General features: G+C 39.8%; 2 protein-coding genes and 1 long non-coding RNA gene across 5 annotated transcripts; 2 read left to right on the top strand and 1 right to left on the bottom strand.

Annotated features, from left to right (window-relative positions):
• Window positions 1-611: 611 nt before the first annotated feature.
• LOC118471141 (uncharacterized) lies at window positions 612-18,056 on the bottom strand. Of its 3 annotated transcripts, XR_004848367.2 has the most exons (5): window positions 17,888-18,056; window positions 17,524-17,776; window positions 15,754-15,920; window positions 4,228-4,285; window positions 612-1,508 (listed from the first exon to the last, which is right to left on the bottom strand). It is a non-coding gene; the product is annotated as an uncharacterized LOC118471141 (long non-coding RNA). The 3 variants fall into 3 exon arrangements; XR_004848366.2 differs by lacking the exons at window positions 612-1,508; window positions 4,228-4,285 and adding an exon at window positions 12,565-12,701; XR_008602609.1 differs by lacking the exons at window positions 612-1,508; window positions 4,228-4,285 and adding an exon at window positions 12,565-12,701 and having other exon boundaries at window positions 17,524-17,772.
• Window positions 6,663-14,931, top strand: dtx3 (deltex E3 ubiquitin ligase 3). The gene is made up of 5 exons (XM_023282238.3): window positions 6,663-7,159; window positions 7,369-7,409; window positions 7,916-8,718; window positions 12,532-12,749; window positions 12,979-14,931. The coding sequence occupies exons 2-5, from the start codon at window positions 7,397-7,399 to the stop codon at window positions 13,052-13,054; spliced, it is 1,110 nt and encodes a 369-aa protein (XP_023138006.1). The 5' UTR covers window positions 6,663-7,159; window positions 7,369-7,396; the 3' UTR covers window positions 13,055-14,931.
• LOC111576537 (probable E3 ubiquitin-protein ligase DTX3) lies at window positions 17,726-21,543 on the top strand. The gene is made up of 3 exons (XM_023282258.3): window positions 17,726-18,016; window positions 18,357-18,574; window positions 20,412-21,543. Exons 1-3 carry the CDS (start codon window positions 17,726-17,728, stop codon window positions 20,488-20,490), a joined length of 588 nt encoding a protein of 195 aa, XP_023138026.1. The 3' UTR covers window positions 20,491-21,543.
• Window positions 21,544-27,347: the final 5,804 nt, after the last annotated feature.

The following is a 27,347-nucleotide window of genomic DNA, read 5'->3' as shown; positions in this document are numbered from 1 at the left end:
GAGCTCCACCAGCAGAGCAGCCCCACGAAACACCGAGAAACTGTCACCGAGAATAGACCTTTCAAAACTTCTCTGTGAAAGTTGTTGAAATTGTTTGATACATGTTTTTATTTACAGTTACTTGATCTTATTTATATTACTAACTTTTACCGTTTCACTGCGCATGCCCCTTTATATTATGCGTCTTCCTAGTCAGGTTTTACTTTCTGATACGAACTTTATCTGATCTGTTCACCTACTTCATGTTGCTCAATTCAACTATGCAATAAAAACATGACCCTTGCACCATACCCCTCCTTTATACACTTTAGTTCTACTTTTCACATTTCACCTTGTGCTTTATAACACTATTTGTATCTTGGGATCCATTCTGTTGCAGAGGATGTTGTGTATTGGAACAAGCATTTCTGCCCTTATGTTAGAAACAAGGGCCAGAATTTAAAAAAATAATTTGTATATTTCTGTTCAGTGTAATTATATATATATATATATATATATATATATATATATATATATATATATATATATATATATATATATATATATATATATATATATATATATATATATATATAAATAAAAATAAATTTTTTTTTTTTTTTTTTTTTTAAATTGCCTGATAGATATACGAGTAGAATCCTTGCTATACCATACCTTGAAAACCTATCATTTAATACACAGTAGGAGTTCAGCTGTTGTACCTGCTCAAGCTGGAACTAATCATGAACATCTATTGTATAGATATATGTTTAGATATATGTTTTGCATTTATAATTTTAACTGTAAAAGCAGCTTAACTAGTAATTGTGAGCATAAATGTATACAGTACTAAAAAGTATAACTCAGAATGAAATGGAGAAATTAAGCAAAATACAAGAATCTGAAATACACTTGAGGGTATCCTGTGTTACTTTTTAGCCCTTTGCTGAATAACTTTCTTTCATCATACAAAAATTTGATTCAAATTCTTAATTAGAATAATTGAAACTTTATTTATAGGGATGTCCAATATCGGCTTTTCTGCCAATAACCGTTATGCCAATATCGTCCAACTCTCAATTTCCGATTCTGATATCAACCGATACTGATATATGTGGGCTATTTAATTAATTTAGAATTCCAAACAACAGACACATTGTCAGTCAGGCACAGCAAGCTTGTCTCTGCAGCCACACTTGTTTACAGGCTTCACAACGCAGTTTGATGATGTAGGCGAAATCCAGGCATTATTTTATCAGTTTTCATGATAGGCAAAAGAAAAACAATAATGATATTGACCGACATTACATTTTTATGCCAATATCGGACATCCCTATTTATTATTACCTGTGGCATAGTGTGAAACTGCTGGCAGGTCTCTGCATGCTGTCACCTGCATCACGTGCTCCTTCAGAAAAAGCTTGTTTATGTGCAGAATTTTCAGCAGTTGCAGATTTCATCAATCAGTCACGGTGGTCTTCAGTTAGTGTTGCCTTCATTGTCTGAGTATGAAGCTGGTTTCTTCTGTCCTGGTTGAGAATATTAGCTTTTTATGAAATTATTCATGTACCCTCTTCACTCCCCATCCAAATAGGTACTAATTCTACTTCTACTTAACCACTGCCTCTATCAAGGGATCTTGGTCATAGTGACACAGATGTGAGATCCTCCATGACACTGTTTAAGGGCAGCATAAATAAGAGTGAGACTGCAGGAGGTTATAAGTGTAAAATTAAGTTACAGGCGGTCACCAATCAAAAAAAAAATCTTCTCATTTATGAAATATACTTTGACAGTATTATTGGAACAGCAAAGGACTGAGGGCATTTCTGCATTTGGAGATGATGAAAAATACACAGGATTCTGGCTTGTGGTTATTTTTTCAGTCGAGATGAGCACAGATACAGTGGTGGAAGCCAAAGCATCTCCTTCACAGCTTGCTTCTGAGCCTGCGTATTAACAGATGCCTCTCTAGCATTGCTGTTGGCTACAAACTCAGAGTGAAGCTTAGCTTTATCAGTTCACATCCCCATAGGAATAGAGCATGTCAGATGCACCTGCTGCTGTAGTGTTTGACTTCTAGTTGTTTCCTTTGTGGGCCGAGGTACTCAAGGAGGAGAAAATCACATGGAAACTGACAGATGACTTTAAAGGCAGGGGGGGAGCTCTAGCTGATGTCACTTTGGGAGCTGCTTCAAGCAGCTGGACTTGGATAACAGAAGAGATAGGCTGAGAGGCGGCATCACCACCATGAGGCTTGGCAGCTGCATAAAGCACAAATGGAACAATAGCCAATGCATGAAAAGAGAGAACAGCACAGTCAGATGAGTGGGAAACATTCACAGTGGACTCAGCCACGGATGACACTAATAATAACTTAAATAGATTAACAATGCCATGCAGAAGCTGCAGAATGTGTGGGACAGGAGAGGTGAAGTTAGAGAGGATGGGATGAAAATATTTGAAAGAATAGGGGTGTGATTCAGATAGGAATGACACATTAGACATGTATGATGCAGAGGAGAATGAGATGGGAGTCGGTTCATGGTGACAATTCTTTGTCTCCAGTTTTGTTGGATGCTGATCAGCTAAAAGGAGGGGCAGATCTTACGGGGGTAGAAAAGAAAGACACAGTGAAGATGGGGAACTGGATGTAGTCAACAGACAGGAGAACAGACCTTACTATCGCTTGTTGGATAATATTAACTATAAGGGCCAGTCTTGTGCATTTACTCTCTTCTCTTATACTTGTGTCTGCTATGAATATTATAGAACCCATATGAACCAATCTAGCAGCTGGCATCAGTCTCTCAATTAAACATTTTCACCTATCCACTATTTTAAACTGCTACATTTCATTAAAAATCCATGCTATTGCCCTCTAAAGATTCCACAAGTTCCCTAAAGCCACTGAAGTAAGTAGCTTTACAATCAACTAATCTCATTAATTAGTCATTATTAAAGAATAGAAAGTCATCATTGAAATCTGAATTACCTCCAGGAGCTTTTCTGCAGCTGCAGTATGATTTGAATAGGAAATGAACAATAGCTAGCTGTGCTGCAGAGTCTTTCTTGTCTCACTCTCTAACAGAAACAAAGCCATAATCTGGTTGCATTGTTGTGATCTTAAAACTTAATTTCCTTCCTCACTGTAGTCCAGTTGACTAATTTTCGCCTCCTGCCCTGATTGTAATTAAGCCGTAGAGTTTGACAATTATATTGCTGAAAGTCTGGCTGTGCTTTAGATGGCACAAATGTAACCAAAAGAAAAACTGGATCAAACTGACTATAAAAACATGGCCCATTACAGTGTCTACACATGTCTTTGTACAAGGCCTATAGCATGACAGGGTTTTGATTATATGCTCATAATGGTTTGTCAATTATGCCAACTATAATCTGAAATGTGCGTTTGTTACTCAGAGCATTCTACCATTATTTTCTTACCATAAATTATTTCTGTTGTTCTTGAAACTCTTTGCCATTTATTATGTAGCATCTAACAGAGACACAAGCCTGTGACTATGCAAGACAAATCCTTGAGCTGCTCCGTTGCCAGTGAATAATGGAACAACCCTGTGGACTCTATGCCTGAGGCTATGGGATCTTTAGCAGGATATGGTGACATTTGAACCAATTCTTCTGATGTGATATCTTGTACAAGACAGAGCTAGTCACATGGTAGAATGTGGGCAGTCCACATGCTGAAGTTTTAATCAAAATCAAAGTTGAAAGCATCACATGATGAATTTAGAATAATAAGGAAGCAGTTTAAATGTAATAATATGTGCATTCCTTCGATTGGAATAACAATTTTAAAAAATGCTTAATCAAATGTTTTTGGGAAGAGATGTGAAATCTATTGCGTGATGCTGCTGACCTAAGCTGCTCAAACCGGTTGATCCGAAGTCTTTGGCCCCTGACAGCCAGAGCTAACTGTCACATCAGCAAAACCTAAATCTAACCAAAAACCAAAATAGTGAGAGGAAACGGATTAGACCATGGTTTCAGTGAAAGCTTTGCTGGTGAATTCTCCTCTAGCTGCAGTCTGGAGGGGGATTTTTATGCCCTTGTGTTTACAGTTATTTAATTGGAAAAGGAAAAAATAATTTACCCTTTGCATTTTTTCTTATGAAAACCTAAAACAAGAATCACAAAAATACTGATTCCTACAGGCCTGACAATGGCTCACCCACAACAAGTATCTTAGTAGGAATTACAAATCAGGTTTGTGAAATTCTTACTTACCATTTGAAGGTGTCGGGACATACTGTCAGTTATTTAAAGATGTGTTGCATCTGTAAATCTGTGAATCAGCAGAGAAATTAAGTGTTATATGAGGTCTGTAACATGACAACTAGGTCAAGTTTTATTGAAACTCAGGTTTACAGTCCTGCATCAAGTCAAAAGTCTCCAGAGGAAGACTGTGTTCATGTAGGGACAATCCCTGTGTTTGCTGTGTTTTAACAGTCCACAGACTGTTCCACATGGATCTGATCCTTCCTGATTTCTTTGAGCTCATTATTTGTTCATTTAAAGCAAGCAAAGAGAGCAAACAGTAATGACTGATTGAAAAATTTCCTGTAATACTGCATTGCTGTCAAGCTGTCATTTCAGGCATATCCCTGTGCAGTTTCCTGTGATGACACCATTGGTTCACTTAAACCATAAATACCACCTCCTTGTGGACATAGCACATGCACACACACTCACACACATGTATATGTGGTTTATCCGACATCTTATCATCATCATAGTTCATCATTGTTGTAATTTCCGCTATATCCTAATTTAGTCAGTGTTTGTATTTGTGTCAGTTGTGTGCTCACAGTAAATGGTGTGATTTTCCAACATTGGAGTGTGCAGTTTCCCCAATGACATTTGTTTACTTAAAAAATACTTCTTGTGTACTTATATTGATATTCAATTATCATTATCATTTTAGTAGCAGTATTAGTTTATTATTGTTGTAATTTCCGCAAGATTATGATTTAGCCAATATTTGTGTTTGTGGCTGTTGTGTGCTCACAATAAAAGCTGTTATATTCCAACATTGGAGTGTGCAGTTTCCCCATGTGACATTTGTTTACTTAAACATACTTTTTGTGTCCATATTACATTAATAATAATAATTGAACATTAACAATTCAAAATTTATAAATAAAAATAAGACTGATAATTATTATCATCCTCGTTATGTGTGGCATTATTCGTTTATCATTGATGTTCTGTTAGGTGTATCCTAATTTAGCCAGCATTTGTCAGTGGTGCGTTTGTGTGCTCACAATAAAAGATGTTATATTCCAACACTGGAGTATACAGTTTACTGTGATGACATATATTTACTTAGACATACTTCTTGTGCACATATTATATAATAATCAATCAATAATAATAATAATAATTGAACATTAACAACTCAGAATTTATTAATAAAAATAAGACTGGTAATTATTATTATCCTTATTATTAGTAGTATTGTAAGTTTGTGTGCTCACAATAGGTGTTATATTCCAACATTGGAGTGTGCAGTTTACCGTGATGACATATGATTCAATATACAATTGGAGGACTTTTTGTATCATAGTTGACAGGCATCATAGCTGACATTTTTGCTGTTTTCAGGCCTAAAATCAACATGGCTGCCTATAACCAAACACCACATGGTATTTTTACACAGATTCTTCTAAATATTCTATATACAATTGATTAAAATTGTAATTGAAAGTTATTTATAAAGATATTGTAGTAAACCTGTTGACATGCCATAAATCCACACTTGACTCACACACTACTTTATATTAAATAACTCAGAAAGCCTTGGAGTCTTGCCAGTCTTTTCTTCATGAGGAAATGACATCATGTGGAGCAGGTCATGTGATCTAGAATTAACACACTTCCTTGAGAGGTGTTTTTGTAATGGGTCATTTAGTTGAAAGTGATTTCTTGGACCCAGATACAATTTGCTATTTTCCATATAAAAATTGATATATCAAAAAAGAAATACCCGTCATGATTATCTCAACTTAATAAAAAGATCACAATCAAAACTATTTTCGAATAAGCTCATTTTATTATTGTTTAGCTAATTAAAAGGTGGTTGTTATGAATTTCGGACGATTATTTAGTTGACATTTTAGTGATATCCGGTAAAAAAAAAATTGTATTAATAAGTGATTGTTTCCATAATAAATAATTCTGGAATTTGTAAAGACATGATCATAATGAACATAAAAAACATTATTATTATTTTACTTTTAATAAAAATGTATGTAAGATATATCCCATGGACTACAAAAGTCCCTCAATTATATATTGACCCACCTTTACTTAAACATACTTCTTGCACATATTGTATTGATATTCAATTAATAATAATAATTGAACATTAACGTTTTAATATTTGTTAATAAAATGAAGACTGATAATTAGAACTAGTAGTATTTTTAGTTTATCATTGCTCTTCTATTAGTCCGTGGTGCGTTTGTGTGCTCGCCATAAAAGCTGACACACTCCAACATTGGAGTGGGTATTCCCTGGGTGGCGTGTAGGCTGGACTCTTGTGTGCACTTATGGAGCGTATAGAGAACAACATTCCCATTAAATATGCTCATCACGACAGAAGTATGATTCACGACAGCATAAAAATACACACGCACACACATAAAAACACCAATTGTGAACCAATCATGGCAGCTCGGTGACGAACTTCCTGGTCACATTTCTCTCGTAGGTCCCATTATTGTGGCGTGTTTGCTGCCTTTACGGTCCGCAGAAAAAGGACAACGCGGGTGGAGGAGCGAGGAGTGAAGATGAGCAGGGAGAGCAGATTATCTGTGCGGGGAAGGCAGCCGCACTGCTAGCGCGGTCCGAGCCAGATAAGCAGAGTTACTACAAATGCTGTTTACCGAGTGTGACGCCTAGCCCAAGGACGTACGAGCCGAGCGAACAAGAGGCGAGACAGAGGGGGCGCAGGGCTCGGATGGCATCAGCCAGGGCCGGGGGAAGGGCTGCCGAAGACTGCACAGCTATGGGACGCGTTTGGGTACCATGTCCTGACTACAAAAGACTAATTATCCGGCGATAAACTGCAGCGGCACGTCAGAAATAAAGGCCTCGGTGCTCTTTAATCCGGCCAGAAAACCTCCCTGACAGGCAGCGACGAGCTACGAGCAAAAGGGTGAGGTACAGAAGTGGTCAAATAAGAGGCGAAATTTGAAAAAAATAAATAAATAAAACGCACACTCCAATAAATGTTGACGCCAAATGTATCAGAGCTAATGTTGCGAAATCGCTGAATTTCCCTTCGCTGCTGCGGAGAATGGCTCAGTGTAAATAACGTTTGTTCCAGCCCTTCAGCTTCTCTTCCTCTCTTTCTCTGTTCAACAGGACGCTTTATTCGCAATTGAAGGGATTTATGGGATCACAAGGTAAGATCTCAGCCCGGACTAGTGTCACTCTGGTGTCTGCATGCGGCTGTCAGTGGGCTTTCATGTTGTCCGCCTGTGACGGGCTTTAGCTTCCTTTGTTTACAGTCTGAATCTCTGAACAGCTGATACGTCCTCAGCAATGCCGCGATACTGCCTGTTGTGTTTGTTTGCTACGGCCGCTGCAAACAGCTGCTCATCTACAGATGTTAGATTTACTCTGACATGCATAAATACACTGCAGACGCTTTTTTTTAATAATCACGTAGAGAAGAAAGTGAAGGCACCACGAGCCAGCAGAAACAAAAACACTCTTGTAGCCATGTCTGAGCAGAAGACAGCATCACTCCCCTTAATGCATTTGTAAATCGCATTATGATCTAGTGCGTCACCTGAGAGTGTAACTTCTGTAACTACGTTTATATCGAAACACACACTGGAGTGCACAATGTTTTGTTTTAATGCCTTTGTTCAAACACCGGATGACTTTTGTGTTCCTCTCCGTGCAGTTTCCTCTGATGAGATGAGTGTGCGTGCTGGCCAGGGCAGTGATGAGGTGCTGGTTTCACAGGCGGTGTGGGATTACCTGGCTGCAGCTGGGCGGCCCTGGCTCATTGACTTCCAGCACAAGCAGGGGATGAGCGCTGGCATCATTAGGCGAGGGGAGAGGGGGGGCTGCTGTGCCGTGAGGCTGCAGCCGGTGGACGGCTCCAGGAGCGCTGGAGCTGGGGTGATGGATGGACCCATCTCCAGCGAGACACGAAGAGCCTTCATTGACTTATGCCGCTGTGCCCGCAAAGAAATGAGCAAACAGGAGGGGGGGTCCAAGAGGAAGAGGGCTCTGCTGCCCTGTGTGGGGGTCCTGGAGCCCAACGGAGAGGGGAGCCTGCTTCAGCCTCCACCTCCCCAGCCTCGGCGTTCCCAAAGACAGCAGCAGAGGTTCAGGAAACCTGCCGATGAGGAGGCCTGCGCCATGCTCCACGAGGTGACCCACAGGAAGGACATGGACCCCAGCCTGGCTTCCCACAGCGAGGCGGAGGACAATAACACTTGTTCAATCTGCATGGGGGACATAGTGGAGAAGACCACCCTGGAGAAATGTGGCCATTCGTTCTGTCGCTCTTGCCTGGATCAAGCCTTTAAGGTGAAGAAAGCGTGTCCTGTGTGTCGGCTAGTGTACGGCCAGCTGATCGGGAATCAGCCGGCCAACGGTTCAATGATCGTAGAGAGAGATCCTGATCTGGAGCTTCCAGGCCATGAAGGCTATGGGTGTATCTGCATCATCTACAGCTTCCCTCCCGGCCTACAGGCGGTGAGTAGACTGATACTGGTAGTAAGTGCAACTTATTATCTATAGGTAAATAAAACACTGCTCACTTTCTTGGATTAGTAATACAGATCATTAATCACTTTCAAATAGTTACACATTTAGGCATGTGAGTCTTAAGTCTGCCTAAAATCTGTTTCTTTAGGCTGTATAAGTTATTACTATGCACTCATTAAATTGTTGTAACACTCCTGGCACCCTATTCGATCATATAACCTCCTGTCTTTCCCTGACTGATATCTAGTCAGTCAACAATTCAATTATCTTTTAATATTAACCCCGTGCTACATCCAACTCCCTAATTTCAAGTTTCCAGAGGGAAAAGCAACCAATTAAGTGTACAACCTCAGATCTAACTGTCAACAGTCTTCACTACACAAACAAATCAAAACAACGTCTCAGCCTGATCTCAGAGCATAATGGTCTTTTAAAGCAATAGTACTGACTAAGGTTATTGCTCTTCAGTGGTGTCAGCAGTGTGACTGTATCGTTAATTTCAGTAAAAGAAAAGGCAGTAAAACAGGCCTTCATTTGCAAATATAAGGTGGCAAACATAACCTCATATTTGCTATTTATTTCTGTAACAAACTCCTCAGGGTTTTGGTAAATTTAGCTGAAATGTTTCAACAAGGTGTATCCTGGTGCTTCTTGAGAGATTTTTACCTTAAAGCTCCGATATGTAAGTATTTTCTTTTGAAAGTTCAGCTGCTGTCGGCCCATTTCATCTCATGTTTTGCAGGCTGGGCATGTCACTGTTGTGGCGGTACTAGATGTCATTCAGCTGCCTCTCCAGTGAATCTGTTGCCCTGTAGATGGAGAAAACTCCACCGTCTAAGACTGCAGATGGTGATGGTACTACATTACGGGACTTCATGACGTCCATGTTCTGCTGTGCAGCTTCAGTGAGCTTGGCATAGCGACACATGAACCTGATCTCCACCTGGTGCAGGTTCTGGTTAAAGTGGCCTTCAGGTTGCAGCGGAGTGCAAAATAAGGACTGTCGTTACCAGCTGCAGTCAAAGATGGTGGAGTCAGAGTCTGTTCACAGGGTGAGAGATTCACCGGAGAGGCAGCTAAAGGACATCCACTACCAACACGATGGCAACCTGGTCAGCCTACAGGTATGGAAACATGAGCTGGCACAGGCAGGGCTATCAGTGACTGGACTTTCTAAATGAATAATTACATATAGCACCTTTAAATGGGTACTCCAGTAAGTGAGGATTGCAACTTTAACTATATTTTCTCTATTTTGTTATTAAAATAATGAAGGATCCTACATTTCCTTTAACTAAAACCAGCGGTATATGCTCTTAAGATTCTGCCTAGTATAGGAAAACATTTTTTCAAACCCCATGACATGAGTTTGTACACAGACTTTCTGTTAAAAGGTTTACGGTTTTCATATAAGTTTCCATACACAATTACACTGATCGGACTTTGAACAGCAGACATGGATGTCATTCTATTTATACTACAAGGAAACAAGGGTGGGTCTGCTACTGCTCTCAGACTGAACACAAAAAACACAGACTGGGCTCCTGTGGATGTTTCTGAAAGGCTGGCTGTAGCTTTGCACTTTCTACAATATATATCCTCTACTTAAAGATTGGGCTGTGGTACTGTGTCAGTGAATATTATTTAGGTATGTCATGTACTGAGGAATAGCCTGCAGCCAGAGTTTGTTGCCTTCCAGTTCCGAGGGCAGTGAGTGAACCACAGGATTTCTGGAGTATTTGGAACTTCCCACAGCCTCTAGCTGCCATCGATAAAAAAGTTTGTACAAATCTAGGCACCTCCAAAGTCTGGCAACAACTATCTAAAGTACAACTCTTTTAATGATGGTGTGGATAATAGAAAAGCTCCCTGCACAGCTTCTCCTTACAACAAGCGTTCATTTGGTCGTCCTTGCATACAGTCCATTAGGTCACAAGTTTTGGGCTGCAGGCTGACATCCACAGAGGTGTCTGCACAGACCTTCGCAGACTCGGGCTGTAGAATTTTATGCCATGAGGGTCCTTCTCCATACGCAGATGCAGAAAGCATGAAATGGCCTTGACTGTGTAGTCTGTGACCCAATCCGAGATAACATTTGATGACACCGTTACTGGTTTTGCTTCACAGACTTGTGAAACCCCCTGTCCACAGAAATCAGTTTAAGTAGCCGTTACTACGTCATACATCCCCTGACAAATAAACTGACCCTTTTCAGAACAATTAACCAAGTTCCCCTTTCCAGGAAATAGACACTGAGATCAGGTGTGAATGACCCATGCATGCTCTATGCACCAAAACGCACCACAGGCTACAGGATATCATTTCTGCTTGTGGCCGTAGAATAGATTATCCTTTGTTAGTCCTACAAGGGGAAATTTGCAGTGACAGTAATAAAAATTAAGGGAACACATCTTTAAATCGAAGACATAAGATATATATATATATAATATAAATAAGAAAAAATACACACAAGGCTACTAACAACATAAATTTAAGAATATATACACAAATCAATTGCACTTTGGTTTATTTGCACATGACAGTTTGCTAACTGTCATTAAGTGAGTGTGTGTGTGGTCTGTTGGGAGCAGTGCTGATTATAGAGTCTGACACCAGCAGGAAGTATACAACTCGTCACTCAGACTAAGTTAATAGGCTGACTCTGGACTCATTTTGTTTCACCTGCCAACAATGAACTCATATACACTTCTTGAAATGACATTCAATAATGTGCAGTAACTACTTCCCTCTGCAATAAATACACTGTATATTTATATCTTATTTTCCGAGTACAATGTACATGTTATGCTTAAACTTTTCTATTTACGTTTGCATTTTTAGGACATATTTTTCTGCTCATGCTTACCTCATATTTTTCCACCGCTTAAAATTACAATACTTTGCATAGGAACAACTGTAATGTAAGCTAGCTCCCATTTCCAGTTATACATGATAAATATAAACACCCATGCAAATACACTGCTCACAAAAGCCTCCAGCCTCCCTCCAGTCACAAAGTGTTTAGACCCACATAAAGACAGATAACCAAGCACACTCACAATTTAGAGTCACCCATTAACCTCAGCACGTCTTTGGACAGTGAGAGGTGAGAACATGCAAACTCCACACAGAAACATCCCAGGCCCAGTTCTGGATACAAACCTCCTAGCTGTGAGGCAACAGTTCTAACCACCAAGCCACTGTACAACCCAGCAAACAGACAGAATAGTTTAACCCTCCTGTTTTCTTTATTTATGGGCACCAAAAAAAAATTGTTTCCTTGTCTGTAAAAAAAAATCCAAAAATTCAGCAAAAAAATTCCCCAAATTTCTGAAAATTTACAAAACCTTCAGGAAGAAAATTCCAATAATTCCTTAAAAGTTTCCCTTATAAATTTCATTTTAAAAAAATCCTCCAAAATTGGCAAGAAATTCTCGTAAATATTTTCAAAAAATGAATGAAAATCTTCCAAAAAATCCTAAAAATATCTCGTGATTACATATATATCAGTAAAACTTCTATTTTCTTTAAGAACATTCACAAAAAAATCAACCAAAATCCAGCAAAATTCATTGGATTTTGGTTGATTTTTTTTGTGAATGTTCTTAAAGAAACATTTTTAACATTTCTTTTTTTTCCACCAAATAATGTTCAAAGATTTCCCAAAAATGTTGAATGTGGACATCAGAAGTTTCACTGTGAAAATAAACGGGTCAATTTTGACCTGCAGGGCAACACGAGGGTTAAAGCCATTTCTGACCTTATAAACTGATCCTGTTCTCACTCTTCTGTCACTAACAGCCAGAACATCCCAACCCGGGCGTTCGGTATCCAGGAACAGATCGTGTGGCCTACCTCCCTGACAGCCCTGAGGGGAACCGTGTGCTGGGCCTGCTGCGTCGGGCCTTCGAACAGCGCCTTATTTTCACCATCGGTACCTCCATGACCACGGGCATGCAAAACGTCATCACCTGGAATGACATTCACCACAAGACCTCAATATGGGGCGGGCCGCGCTGGTATGTATTGACTCTAACCGGAGGTAAAACACTGGTAATTTGATTTTGTATACCCTCAACAACACTGCTAAAAGGTGTGGAAGCTGAGCACAGGGCTCAGTAAAGACTCACAGATCTAATCCGTGTTTCCTGACAAGAAAACGCTATCAGCTGATGTCCTTGGAGGAGTTGCACTAATGCTGCCTGAGATCATGCAGGTGCACTGATGGCTTTTTATTTTTCTCTACAGTTTTGGCTACCCAGACCCCACTTACTTGGTGCGAGTGACAGAGGAGCTCAGAGAGAAAGGCATAACAGCAGACTGACAGCATGAAAATGACAGAATCCTCCTGGACTTTGGAAGACTTTTTGAGCGTCCTTGCAGTGGACATGACTCAGCTCCAGGTTGCGCTCTGAGACTGCCCGTCCCTTAAAAGATGGCTGAATACGAAGACCTCAGCAGACAGGCGTCAAAATGCTGCAGCAGAGCCCATATCACTCCACTAGTTGTTCCTCTGTTTGTTCACTTTACTCCAGATTTCAAATGATCCCACTGCTACATGTGGAAGAAAATACTTTTGAGTGCAGTGCATTCTTGTATTACACAATCCTATTAATGTCAGTGCTGGCAATAGGACTGATATCTGATGCACTTATTTAAGAGCATTGTTGGAATTCATGGTACTTATATATTATTTAGGAAATCTAAGTTTAATGTTATGAAGACAGTTTGTGTTATATTAATGTTTATTTCTACTCTGGGGGTTACTTTATTTCTTACAAGCATACATCCTTGGTTGTGTCCAGTAATCTTTGTTGAGCTAGTCTCTAATTTGATTGTTACTAATTACCTGTTGTAAGGATAGTACTTGGATCATATGGCAGAATAGCACTGCTTCTATAAACAGAATTAATTTTCTGGAGTTATTGCAATCTAAAGCACTCACAGGCACTTTGGTAAGGGAGTCTGTTTTTTTCAGTAAAGTATGACTAATAGTTTTTGCTTCCTCTCTGTGAAGAGTGCTCGGGGCAAACAGGTTTGCGCAGCCATCAGCTATTAGCTCAGTGGCTACAAGTTGATGTCAATTGCTTAGAACTCTTCATTTGTGGGTGATCGTCACCCCTCCGCCCTATTTTTACTTACAAAAGAAGAATGTTAAATGATGTCTCATTGCAGCACCTTTTAAACATGCATTAGGACTTCCCACTGGGTTTTTTCCATTGGTCACTCCTGTTGTTTCAAGATGTCTCCCAGGTGTTGAGCCCATTACCTCAGTTGTTAGTAATGTGCTCCTCTGATTACCAGATTTATGACGATGTCAAACACGAAGGGCATACAGACCACTTAAACCAAATCGAAGGCACAAAAGCTCTTTAAATATCTATGCCTCTGTCCCTGTCAAACTGGTAGATTTGCCTGCTAATCTTCTCATTTAAATGAGGTACCTGTTGTAAATTTGTTTATCTAAATAGATAATCCATGATACAAAGCGAGGAAAAATAACAAAAGAAAATGTTGCGGGAACAATAGATCTGATTTAGGGTGGGATACTGATCTCATTTTGTTGTGCCTTTCTTATATTCACTTTTGATAAAAATCAAGCATGATGTTTCTGATGAATGGTTAGCAGTTTGGGCGTATTTTGGTGTTATTTGATAGGTAAACAGCATTATGTTTGTAGCTATACTATCTGGCTTTTAGTACAAATACCACACAGTTTATTAAAATATGTATGCTAATGTGTTATTAAATTAGCCCCTCCTTCATAAACATTCTTGTAGTCCAAATGCTGAAAAAAAGACCCTCAGAACTGATAAACCCATATGTGTGAAAGTGCTTTGCTAAGTGCAGTAACCTGCTTGGCTAGTGAAAAATCTATCAGTAACTTGACTGGTCAGATCCATACATCGAATGCTTTTCTTATGTTTTCATCACCTTTGTATTTTAGTTAAGGGACCAACTGAAATATTTTTGGGACACAGGATTGTAGTTTACTAAAGCTACTGTGCAAACATTTCTATGCATTACATGACTGAGGAGGAGCCAGGAGAGCGGACAGTCAGAGAGATTACACATATTACAAATGGATTGTTAAGGAAACCTTTGAGTTTTGCTTTTCTAATTGTGTTGATTCGTACTTTGTTGATATTCAGAATAATGTGCTTTACATTTTAATACTTGAATAAAAAAAATTATGTTTGGGTTTGTGTTGGATATTCAATGCTGCACTGAATAAACGAGGTGCATCACTGACGACTGAATCTGTAACTAGTGATGATTCATTGGGGACGAGTTCAGGTTGTTGCGTCTAAACAAGCTCTGATCTGCACTCTTGCCCTGTGATATCCAAAGTTACTGCAACACCAGGATACTGAACTCTGCTGATCTACTTAAGCCATCTTATCGGCAGCATAATCTTTTGAAAATACTTTACCCTCGTGTCGTCCTGCGGGTCAAACCTGACCTGTTTTAAAGATTGAAAATGTGGAAAAAAAATTTATTTTCACAGTGAAACTTCTGATGTTCACATTTTCAACATTTTGGGGACATTTTTGAACATTTTTTGGTGGAAAAAAAGAAAGGTTAAAAATGTTTTTTCAGAACATTCACATAAAAATCAACCAAAATCCAGCGAATTTCGCTGGATTTTGATTTTTTTGTGAATGTTCGTAAAGAAAAGATGAGAGGTTTTACTGATATATGTAATCACTTTAGATATTTTTAGGATTTTTTAGGAATTTTCTTGCCAAATTTGGGGGATTTTTTTTTTTTTTTTTAAATAAAACTTTGAAGGGAAACTTTTAAGGAATTACTGGGATTTTCTTCCTGAAGGTTTTGTAAATTTTCAGAAATTTGTGGAATTTTTTGCTGAATTTTTGTTTTTTTTTCAGACAAGGAAACTATGTTTTTGGTGCCCATAAATGAAGACAACAGGAGGGTTAAACATGCGTCAACTGTGTTTTTGTAATCACTCTCACTTCCAGGAGGGGGAGACAAAAATCCAACATTGCAAGTTTAATATACCTCATTTTGTACATCAGGGGGCTGTGCAGTGCCTCAGTGGTCAGCTCTGTTGCCTCAAAGGTAGAAGATCCCCGGTTTGTGTCCCAGTCAGGGCCTGGGATCTTTCTGCTTGGAGTTTGCATGTTCTCCCTGTGCATATGTGGGGTTTCTTCAGGTTCTCCAACTTCCTAACACAGTCCAAAAACATGCTCAGGTTAACTGGTGAGTCTAAATTGTCGGTGTGATTGTTTGTCTCTATATGTAGCCCTGTGATAGACTGGTGACCTGTCCAGGTGTCTCCCCCACGACCCTAATGAGGATCTAGCGGTGTATAGATAATGGATGGATGGATTTTGCACTTCAACTACCAGCCTACCTAACTGATAGAACTTTTACAGCTTATTCATTAGTATTCATGGCTGAACTTTCCAGGGTGTAATTGTAAATCACTGTAAGCAGCTGTTGGGAGGTGGGTGTCACAGGGTGCTAAAATGAGTACTGCGGTAACTGACAACAAAAGATCCTCAACCGGTTTCAATATGGAACTTTCCTTGTATGTCATCTACCTCCACACTCCCTTCATTTCCTGTTTGCTTCTCTTCTACAAAGAGTCAATATAAGGCTAAAATGCTCAGTAAAAATACAAAAAAACACACAAAGAAAAATATTGTAAGCTGACCTATATTTACACAAATGAGAATATCAGTTTCCAGGAAGATGAGCACAAAGATTACATCGCCAACTTGTGAATGAACAAATTACAAAGAGACCATGTCACCCCTGGTATGTGAGCACATCAGCTTTATGAGGAAATGACTTTTGTTTCTTGGTATTTATTTTACAGTTAAATGCATTTTACTTGGAAAACTAAAAAATTAAGAGTTAGTGCTACAGCTAGGTAATATATCTTAAAGTCATTAATTTAACATAAAGTCAGCTAGTGCTACAACAAGCTAATATCATTGGCTTAACATAAAATCAGCTAGGTAGCTAGCGATACAGCGAGCTAATAAAGCATAATGTCATGAGCTTAATAAAAAGTCCGCTAGCTAGTTGTGCTACAGCAAGCTAATATAGTTTAATGTCGTTAGCTTAGTGTAAAGTCAGCTAGCAAGTTGTGCTACAGCAAGCTAATATAGTTTAATGTCGTTAGCTTAGTATAAAGTCAGCTAGCAAGTTGTGCTACAGCAAGCTAATATAGTTTAATGTCGTTAGCTTAGTATAAAGTCAGTTAGCTAGTTGTGCTACAGCAAGCTAATATAGTTTAATGTCGTTAGCTTAGTATAAAGTCAGTTAGCTAGTTGTGCTACAGCAAGCTAATATAGTTTAATGTCGTTAGCTTAGTATAAAGTCAGTTAGCTAGTTGTGCTACAGCAAGCTAATATAGTTTAATGTCGTTAGCTTAGTATAAAGTCAGCTAGCTAGTTGTGCTACAGTGAGCTAATATAGGTCAACGTCATTAGCTTAACACAAAGTAAGCTAGCTAGCTTTATAGACAGATATTGATACATATTTACACCAAGTCAGCTATTATATTATTGTACTGGATGATGATGTACATAATATATAAGAAATCTAACATTAGCAAGAAAATAAAAAAGTCCTGCTCTTACACTTCAACATATAATAAAAAGAAAAAGTGTTTATTTTTCTTTCAAAGTAATATACCTCTCCATAACACTTTCATAAAGACACTAAAGAAGCTTTAAATGCACAGCCTTATTTATAAGAAAAATATCAAGAAAACAGAGGCTTTTTATATGGTGCAGAGAAAATAAAACATCAACATACCTGAAAAGAACTTTAAACCTTTTTTTCATGCCGGGAAAATGAATTTAACAGTCTGTGTCTTGTATGTGGGTGAGATTTTCCTGTAAACGGTAACAAAACTTAAATCAATCAGCAGACGTGGATCGACACCGGCAGCTGACCTCCTTGACGCCGCCTCTCCTCTGCATCCACACACGGAAGAGAAACTTGTCAGGAGCAGACAATGATGGAAGAAACTCGGAACAACAACCCGGCGGAGGACTGTGCCATCTGCCTGGACAGAATTAAGGAGAAGAAAACGCTCGAGTGCCTTCATTCTTTTTGCTCCGAGTGCATCGACACATTGTTCCGGTTGAAACCCGCCTGTCCGATATGCAACACCTACCACGGGGTGTACACGGGGACTCAGCCGGAGGGAGTGATGCTGGTGACCCGCAGCTGGCAGAGTGTGCCGGGCTTTGAGGGCTGCGGATCCATTATCATACAGTACTCTTTCCCACCAGGGATACAAGGGGTGAGACTGACAGGAAACACATGTACACATCAGTGCTGCATGTTTCCGCCGCTGTTAGGTGTTTATTTGACCACCAGAGGACGCTGTTGTCTGCTTTAACCCTTGTGTCGTCCTGTGGGTCAAAATTGACCTGTTTTAAAGTTTGAAAATATGGGAAAATTATATATTTTCACAGTGAAACTTCTGATGTCCACATTTTCAACATTTTTGGGAAATCTTTGAACATTTTTTGGTGGAAAAAAGAAATGTTAAAAATGTTTCTTAAGAACATTCACATAAAAACATTCACATTCACACATATTTCATGGCTCAGGGGTGTTTTTTGTTGTTGTTTTTGCAGCCTGAGCACCCAAACCCGGGGGTGAGGTACAGCAGCACCTCTCGTACTGCCTTCCTGCCAGCCTGCGAGGAGGGTGAGAAAGTCCTGAAGCTGCTGAGGAAAGCCTTCGACAGGAGACTCATCTTCACCATCGGACGATCCGTCACCACGGGCCTCAACAACGTCATCACCTGGAACGACATTCACCACAAGACCAGCATGGAAGGCGGCCCACAGCGGTAATGCACGTTTAATAAAGTCCAGCTGTTGTGTCCCCACTGAACAACAATCTAATCAGATACAGTTTTAACTCTCGTGTCGTCTTGCAGGTCAAATTGACCCGTTTTAAAGTTTGAAAATGTGTGTGTGTGTGTGTGTGTGTGTGTGTGTGTGTGGGGGGGGGGGGGGTATTTTCAAAAAAAATGTTTCTTTAAGAACATTTGGAAAAAAAATCAACCAAAATCCAGCAAATTTCGCTGGATTTTGGTTGATTTTTTTTTACCAAATGCTCTTAAAGAATATATTAGAACTTTTACTGATGTATATGTAATCACTTTAGATATTTGTAGGAATTTTCTTGGAAGATTTTTATTCATTTTTTGAAAATATTTACAATTTTTATTTATTTATTTAAAAAAAATATATTTCTTGCCAAATTTGGGGAGGAAAAAAAATTAAACTTTTAAGGGAAACTTTTAAGGAATCTTCTTCCTGAAGATTTTGCAAATTCTTATAAATTTGGGGAATTTTTTGCTGAATTGTTTGGATTTTTTCAGACAAGGGAACAATATTTTTTGGTGCCGTAAATGAGGACAACAGGAGGGTTAAATAAATGTCCACTCATATTTATTTTCAGTGAAAAACACAAATAGCAGGTATAGATAAAGCAACTAATAATATGTATAGACTATCAATACAAATTGTCTGTAGCCATGCTAGCAGCTCTGTGAGGCTGTACTTGCCTTGCACATGTGAATATACACTCTGATTGGTGGTAGCAGACTGATCTTTTGCAGGTATAGCATTTGCCATGTAGTTTAGTTAGCCACCATGCTAACTTTTGCTTGTTATCACTGAACACAAAGCCCAACTGACAGGAAAGTCATAGGTTTGACACGTATTTGATGGTAAAACAAATAGAAGGAAACTCAGAGGGTCACCAGAGTTAAAGTCCAGGTGTTACAGATATGTTTCAGTCTGCACCCAAGTAGTGAACCGACTGAGAGACAGGTTGAAAGGTTGATATTGTCGTCCTTAGAGCCCTGATAGTATTGTGTGAATTTAAGGGCATGTAAGACTGAATTCTAGAAAATCCAAAGCTCAGAGATTAGTATCTATAGGAAATCCCTAAAATGCACCTGGTGGCAGCTGGAATATCACATTGTTCTTGTCGAGCAAACACTGTTTTAAGTCTCTGTTTTTGGTTTGCGATCAAGGAATTTGGTACAGTTTTGTGTTCACCTTTATCAGAATGAATTTTGTCAGATATATTTTTACAAAACAGGTGGGAGTAGCTAATAGGAAATCTATTTTTCTTGATCTAGAGAATCAGACAGATATTTCATTTTTGGCAATATATCAAATTTTAGATGGAAAATAACAAACCGTATCTGTGTCCGAGAAATCACTTTCAGCTAAGTTACCCATTGCAAAAACACCTCTAAAGGAAGTGGGTTAATTCCAGATCACATGACCTGCTCCACATGATGTCATTTCCTCCTGAAGAAAAGACTGGCCAGACTCCAAGGCTTTCTGAGTTATTTAATATAAAGTAGTGTGTGAGTCAAGTGTGGATTTATGGCATGTCAACAAGTTTACTAGAATATCTTTAGAAATAACTTTCAATTTCAATTTCACTCAATTTTATATATAATATTTAGAAGAATCTTTCTGTAAAAATGCCATGTGGTGTTTGGTTATAGGCGGCCATGTTGATTTTAGGCCTGAAAACAGCAAAAATGTCAACTATGTGTGAAAAAGTCCCGCAATCATATATTGACCCAGCTAATAAGAAATCTGTTTTCTTGATCTAAAGAATCATTCACTATATGTTGTGTTTCCTTCTTTCCATCACAGTTTTGGATATCCAGATCCAGATTACTTGTCCAGGGTTCAAGAGGAGCTTCGTCTTAAAGGAGTGACAGAGGATGACTGACAGGCGAACATGTCCTTCATAGATTTAATACTGTGTATTGTTACAAAGATCCTTATTTGCAATCTGCACTTTTTGCGGAATCATAATCACTGACACTTGAAGATGATTTTTTTTGTTGTTAAGTGCCTCAGTGGCATGAGGGATGGAGGTTTCCCACACGTTTTGCCTGTTACCTGACTATGCAAAAGCTGCTTTAAACACAGTCGGTCCTTATTTAAACTACCAAACAAGGGTTACAGTTCAGTGCTTATTGTATAAAAGATTTTGCTGCTGATCATCAGATTTCGATCATATAATTGTTCCACAGCCCGTTGTTTAGCTGTAGCACATTTAGAAAATAACCAGTATAGATGTTTGTATCAACATAGGGCTAGTTTTATTAATGTTGGACTCCAATTAAAGCTGACATTGAGTGAATACATTTGAAGATATGTATGTATAGTATATAGTATTTATGTTCAAAGGTTCAAAGGTTTGGGGACATCCAGACAATTCCACGTTTTCCATGGAAACTCACACTTTTATTCATGTGCTAAGATAACTGCACAAGGGTTTTCTAATCATCAGTTAGCCTTTCAACACCATTAGCTAACACAATGTAGCATTAGAACACAGGAGTGATGGTTGCTGGAAATGTTCCTCTGTACCCCTATGGAGATATTCCATTAAAAATCAGACGTTTCCAGCTAGAATAGTCATTTACCACATTAACAATGTCTAGGCTGTACTTCTGATTCATTTAAGGTTATTGTCACTGAAGAAAACAGCTTTTCTTTCAAAAATAAGGACATTTCTAAGTGATCCCAAACTTTTGAACGGAAGTGTACCTTTAGGAAGAGAAGTGAGAAACAATGATGTGACATTGTTTTAGGTCATGTATTAGGATAATTGTGGTGGTAACGTAGATTTTCATTATTGTCAACAAATCACACAAAAACACAAACTAGGAAAAGAGTGTCAAGTTTTGGCTGTGTAATCAAAACCTGTAAAAATATGTAACTTATTCCTGTGTAATTTAGAGTTTAATTGTTCTTCAAAAACCAGTAAAACGCATCAGTGGGTGGAGTGTTGCTTTGTTACATTGAACGAGGTCATTGTAGTTTGTTTTGAAATGATCTCAAATGATACCCCCGTTTTTGTTTTTTTTTTTAGATTTTTTTTTATTGAATGAAAAAATGTATTTGTTACATATTTTTAAAAATATATATCCAGTTTAGGGCTCAGACAAGCACACAGAACATTGTCAGATTTTGTGTTTTCGTGAGATTTGTTGACAAACTACAGGATAGCTTCAATCTGATGGATGGTTAATCATAGTACACAGTCATTTATTTTGTGTCCTCATATGACATCTGTCAAGCTTTAGCACTAAAGAGCGTGTCAAACTAAAGGAGGGCCAGAAGTCCTGTGAATTCACCCGTCCAGCCGTGTAATTGTCGAGTCTAAAAATGTCTGATATTGTTGCCTTTTACCCCTCTGCTCCACTAGAGGGTGATGCTCCCCTCAGAGAAGCCTGTGTGATGGCGTCTGCTCGGTATGCAGCTCTATCATCATCACAAGGCCTCAGTCCTGCAGCACCTCCCAAACCTCATCGCCCAAAGTCAGTGAGAGGAGCAGAGCATCTGCTACAGAGGATGAGTCATGTGTTTCTATGGTGCTCGGGGCAGTTTCAGCAGCGGCAGCATTAGCGGCTCACACCGTATATGTGACATACGGAGGCCACATTGTGTTTGACCACACTGACTTGATAATCTCTGGTTTTACTGATGGCAGGGAAAATACTGTCAAAGCTCAGTGGCTATTTTTAGATTGGGAGAAGACGGTTTAAAGATTTAAGACCCAAGAGTTCAAGGCTCTCTTTCCCATCTGAGCTGTTTTGCAGGTTACAGAGCTGTCTGCACTCAGATGTTAAATGTGTAACAAGTGTCCCAGCCATCACTAGAAATACAGCAAACTAAAGACGTCCTGTTGTCTCAGGCCTGTTCTCCTGGAGCAGTGAAGGGCACAAGTTCCGTCTCACTGACCTGCACCCATTTCCTGTTACAACTGAACGTGCATAATATCCGTCTGATCTTTTTTCTCAGGGGCAACTGTGGAGTTATCGGATGAGGAAATACCTTTAACCTATATTTCTATCATTGAGTGCACATGTGACGAGGCGGAGTTTCCGAGCTTGGCCTCTTTAGCACTCTGGTGTTAGTGTCTGGGGGCATTTCTGTGGCCTAGGATCTCAGGGCATCTGCTGCTCCCACAAAGCAGACCAGGACCCATCTGCTCAAACTCACCCCCCCCCCACCCCCACCCCCCCCCACCCCCCCACCTCTGATCTCGTGTTTTCTGCCATAAATCATCAGTGAAATCCATCCATTTCTCATCTTCAACCATCTTTCCATCAGTTCCCTGTTAACTGTCTGTTCATTATGCGAGTTATTTCCCTTTGTGCCGTGCTGTGTAAATGGGCGACTATTTCAGCACACATTTGCAGATATTGTTGTCATTTTCTACTATATGCAAATTAGGAAATTCTTAAATTGTGTAGCTAAATGTGAGAAAGACAAAACACTGGCACATTTGTTAAAATTGGAGAGTAAATACAATAAACATGCCTGTGACAATATTTACTTTCAGTCCAGTGGATGTAACCTACATTTGAGCATCAAACATTCCATGTGAATTCTTCAAGATTGTTTCCATAAAAAAAATCATTCTGTAGACAGTCTTCCTTCAGGCGTTATTGTTAAAATGCAAATCATATTCTCGATTAAACTCAAGTGAAATTGCACAGACTCTGTGGGGTTTTTTTGTTCGCACTATAACTTCTCCGTGAGGGTTTTGGTCAGGATTTTAAATTAAAAATTAATGATTCTGAGGCCCTCTCTGCAGGTATTTCCCTTCTTTGACAGTCCATCTGGTCCATCTGGACATCTGGGGAATACGGGGCATAGAATCACAGAAATGCAAGCAGAGCTATAAATATGTATAAATGATTATGCGGAGCAATATTGTGGGTGGATTAAACATGCATCAACGTAAAAGGTCAGCGACAAGCCTCCTTATAAAAATGGATTGATGACCGAGTGAAAGTAAGCTCTCAGCATATGCATTAAAACAGATAAATCAGCTTTTGCTCATTTCAGCCAAACCTACACTGTTGCTACAGGATCGACTTGGATGTTCAAGCAGCGAGCCTTTGTTGATTTCATGTTTCAGGGTGTGACTAGACAGCTGCACGGGAGGGGCTCCAAAGAAAACACGCAAATGTATGTGTGCACCCATCAGACGAGAGATGTGCAGCGTTTCCTGTACTAGAGATGATAAGAAAATCATTATGTGACAATGCAGAGCTGTTGTTCGTGCCCTCTCTCCCCACTGTGCTCCTTAATTAGTGTCTCTGGCTGTGGGGAGAACCCTGGCACATTGCCTGCCTGCCTGCCTGCCTGCCTGCCTGCCTGCCTGCCTGCCTGCCTGCCTGCCTGCCTCCTCATCCTCTCATCCACCCAATCACACATATACCTGTGCAGGGTACGATGCACTTCTTCCCCCCTTCACTGTAATGAGGATCAACTCCTCCAGACGTAACCTACTTTTGCATACCTTTGAAGGTATATTTTTACATCTTCACCCAGTTTCACACCTTTAATGCCAAAGTTGACAGAGATTCTCCAGCTTCCACGAATTTGAGTAAAAAAAAAGAAAAATCTGCATCCAGATCATAAAAGACAAACAATGACATTTGAGGCTGTGTTTGTGTGTTGGTGTAAATGGACAGGAGGGGAAGGCTGAGGAGGAATCTGTCTTTGTGTGACAGAATGTCAGCCCACACCGCTGACATGCTCATTCACTGTGCCTGAGGCTGTTTGCTTAAGAACAGCAAAGTGAAGGTGGGTGTGTGGGTGCTTGTGCTTTCTGTGGCTTTTGTCTGTGCGTCCTTGACTGCGTCTGTGGATACAGTATGTACGGATATGCACTAGTGAATACACGATCATGTGTGTGCGTGTCTCAGGCTGTTTCTCACATTCTGTTCTCTGATTCATAGCTGGGGTTACATGGCTTTTTGTCTGCCTGATTTAGCAGAACAGACCCTCTGCTTTTCTTAGTAATGCTGACAGATTTACTGACTTACTTCACTGACGGGACACAACGGCGGAGCTGGCAGCTTCTGGGGTCTTTGGCTGGCTTGTCTTCGGCACAGATTGAAGGCTCTGCTCAAGCTGTTCTTCATTAGCAACAGCTGAGTTTCTCCATGATATGAGAATAGCAGCTCCGTCATCTGTCCTCTGTGAGAGAGATTTAAACAGTGTCCAGTAATTACCTCTCCAAACTTTAATCGGGAGCTCTGTTTTTATCAGGTCTTCATTATCTTTTGTTCGTGACACACACAGAGTCTGTCCTTGTAGTATTATTCATGTGCAGCTGCACTATCCAAAATGAAAAAATCCAACTAAGTGCACATACAGTCTGGGAAATATTTTTTGGGGTGCATTAAGGAATACCACACTCCTTTGTTGTCCTTTCTGTCTGCATGCTCAGCCTTGGCCGTCCACTCTCAGAATGCCTCATGTTAGTGCAGTTATCTCCAGCTGTCATGACAACTAGCATGACCTTTCTATCATTTTACGAACAGGAATATTGACCCAGGAACAGGAATATTAACCATGTCTGTCTTTGTTCTGCACAACTGCAACAGCTGTCTGGAGCTTTTGTCACATTGGTTGAAAAACAGTTTCTATTTATGACAAAAGCTGAGTGGGGCGGGCTGAATGTTTTCCTTTGTGAAGGCACTGAGCTTCCACAGGTATTGAAAGGCTCAGACAGACATTGGGAATATCTGTGAGAGTGAAGTGCAGATTTCTACACTCACTGGCCACTTTATTGGGTACACTTTGCTTGTTAAAGTTTGGATCCCCTCATGCCTTCAGAACTGCCTTAATTCTTCATGGCATACTTTCAACAAGGTGTTGGAAACTTTCCTCAGAGACTTTGGTCCATATTGACATAATGGCATCACGCAGTTGCTGCAGATTTGTCTTCTGCACATCCATGATGCCATTCTCCCGCTCCACCACATCCCAAAGGTCCTATTGGATTGAGATCTGGTGACTGTGGAGGCCGTTGGAGTGCAATGAACTCACTGTCATGTTCAAGAAACCAGTCTGAGTTGATCTGAGATTTGTGAAATGGAGCAATTTCCTGCTGGAAGTAGCCATCAGAAAATGGGTACGCTGTGGTCATAAAGGGATGGACACGGTCAGCAACAATACTCAGGAAGGCTGTGGAGTTTAAATGATGCTCAATTGGTACTAAGAGGCTCAAAGTGTACCAAGAAAATATCCTCCACACGATTACACCACCAGCAGTAGCCTGAACTTTTGACACAAGGCAGAATGGATCCATGTTTTCATGTTGTTTACGCCAAATTCTGACCATCTGAATGTCACAGCTGAAATGGAGACTCATCAGACCAGGCAACGTTTTTCCAGTCTTCTGTTGTCCGATTTTGGTGAGCGTAGGAGCCAAATTTAGATTTATGCTGATTTTCATACATTATTTCTTTTTGATAGTATGTGGATGTGAATGGGAGGGAGAGAGAGAGAGTGTGTGCATGTGTGCCTTTGGGAGGATGAACGGCCGTAAGTGTGTTTACCTCCACCTAGAGGAGAGCAGAGAGTCTAACTCCACCTGGCTCAGGAAGTTGCAAGTGGAGCCCAAGGGGAAGACTTAAAAAGCAGCTGCAACAGCATCTGGGTGGGGCTGAGGAAGGCAAACATTTTGTTGACCATGTGACTGCATCAAGGAACTAGGCCTCTTAAAGACTGTTTAGTTTTTTATTTTATTTCAATTTATCTGAAATTCAAAAATAAATCCAATAAATGGTCATTGGGACCAAATGGATCCACTTCTGCTACTCATCTTTCATCTGCATGTGTCAAGACTAAATTCAACTCAGCCATCAGTAGTAGTCAAGCAGCAGACTAAAGGGCTTTGCTGAAATTGCGACTACAGTGATTTTGTGAGAATTGGCACCCGGTGTGGTCTTCTGCTGCTGTAGCCTATCTTCTTCAAGGTTCTACTTGTTGTGTGTTCAGAGATGGTATTCTGCATTCCTTGGTTGTAATGAGTGGTTATTTCAGTTCCTGTCGTCTTTCTAACATCTCCAACCAGTCTGCCCATTCTCCTCTGGCCTCTCATACGAACACTGGATATTTCCTCTTTTTCAGATCATTCTCTGTAAACCCTAGAGATGTTTATGCATGAAAATCCCAGCTGATCAGCAGTTTCTGAACTACTCAGACCAACACCCACGCCATGTTCAAAGTCACTTAAATCCCCTTTCTTCCCCATTCTGATGCTCAGTTTGAACTCCAGCAAGTTGTCTTGACCACGTCTACATGCCTAAATGCACTGAGTTGCTGCCATGTGATTGGCTGATTAGATATTTGTGTTAACAAGCAGTTGAACAGGTGTACCTAATAAAGTGGCCGGTGAGTGTATATTACAGGCTGCATGTGGTGGCATCTCTACTGTATGTGAGCCACACTGACAGTTTGAAGGCAGCAGTTATTGTACTGTTTGAATAGTTGTATTTCTTTATTCACAGAGAAAGATCTCAGTTTGATGTAGCACCGTTTCCATGAATAGAAAGTACAACTTAAGATATAGCCCTAAAATTAAGAGTAAAAACTACATAAGTATGGATTTCATAACATTTATTTACATTTGTAGACCAGTGCTAAAGAATTCAAGTAAACAGTTTTTACCAGATTGGAGCATCATGGTTATGAAAAGAATCTGTCTTAGGCACGATCTTTTGCACAACGCAGTTTGGACTCCACAATACCCTGTAAATATAAAGATGG

The sequence above is a fragment of the Amphiprion ocellaris genome, chromosome 8, assembly GCF_022539595.1.
Source record: "Amphiprion ocellaris isolate individual 3 ecotype Okinawa chromosome 8, ASM2253959v1, whole genome shotgun sequence".
NCBI lineage: Eukaryota > Metazoa > Chordata > Actinopteri > Pomacentridae > Amphiprion > Amphiprion ocellaris.
The sequence above is the reverse complement of the archived record's forward strand: the minus strand, read 5'-3'. Positions and strand labels throughout refer to the sequence as shown.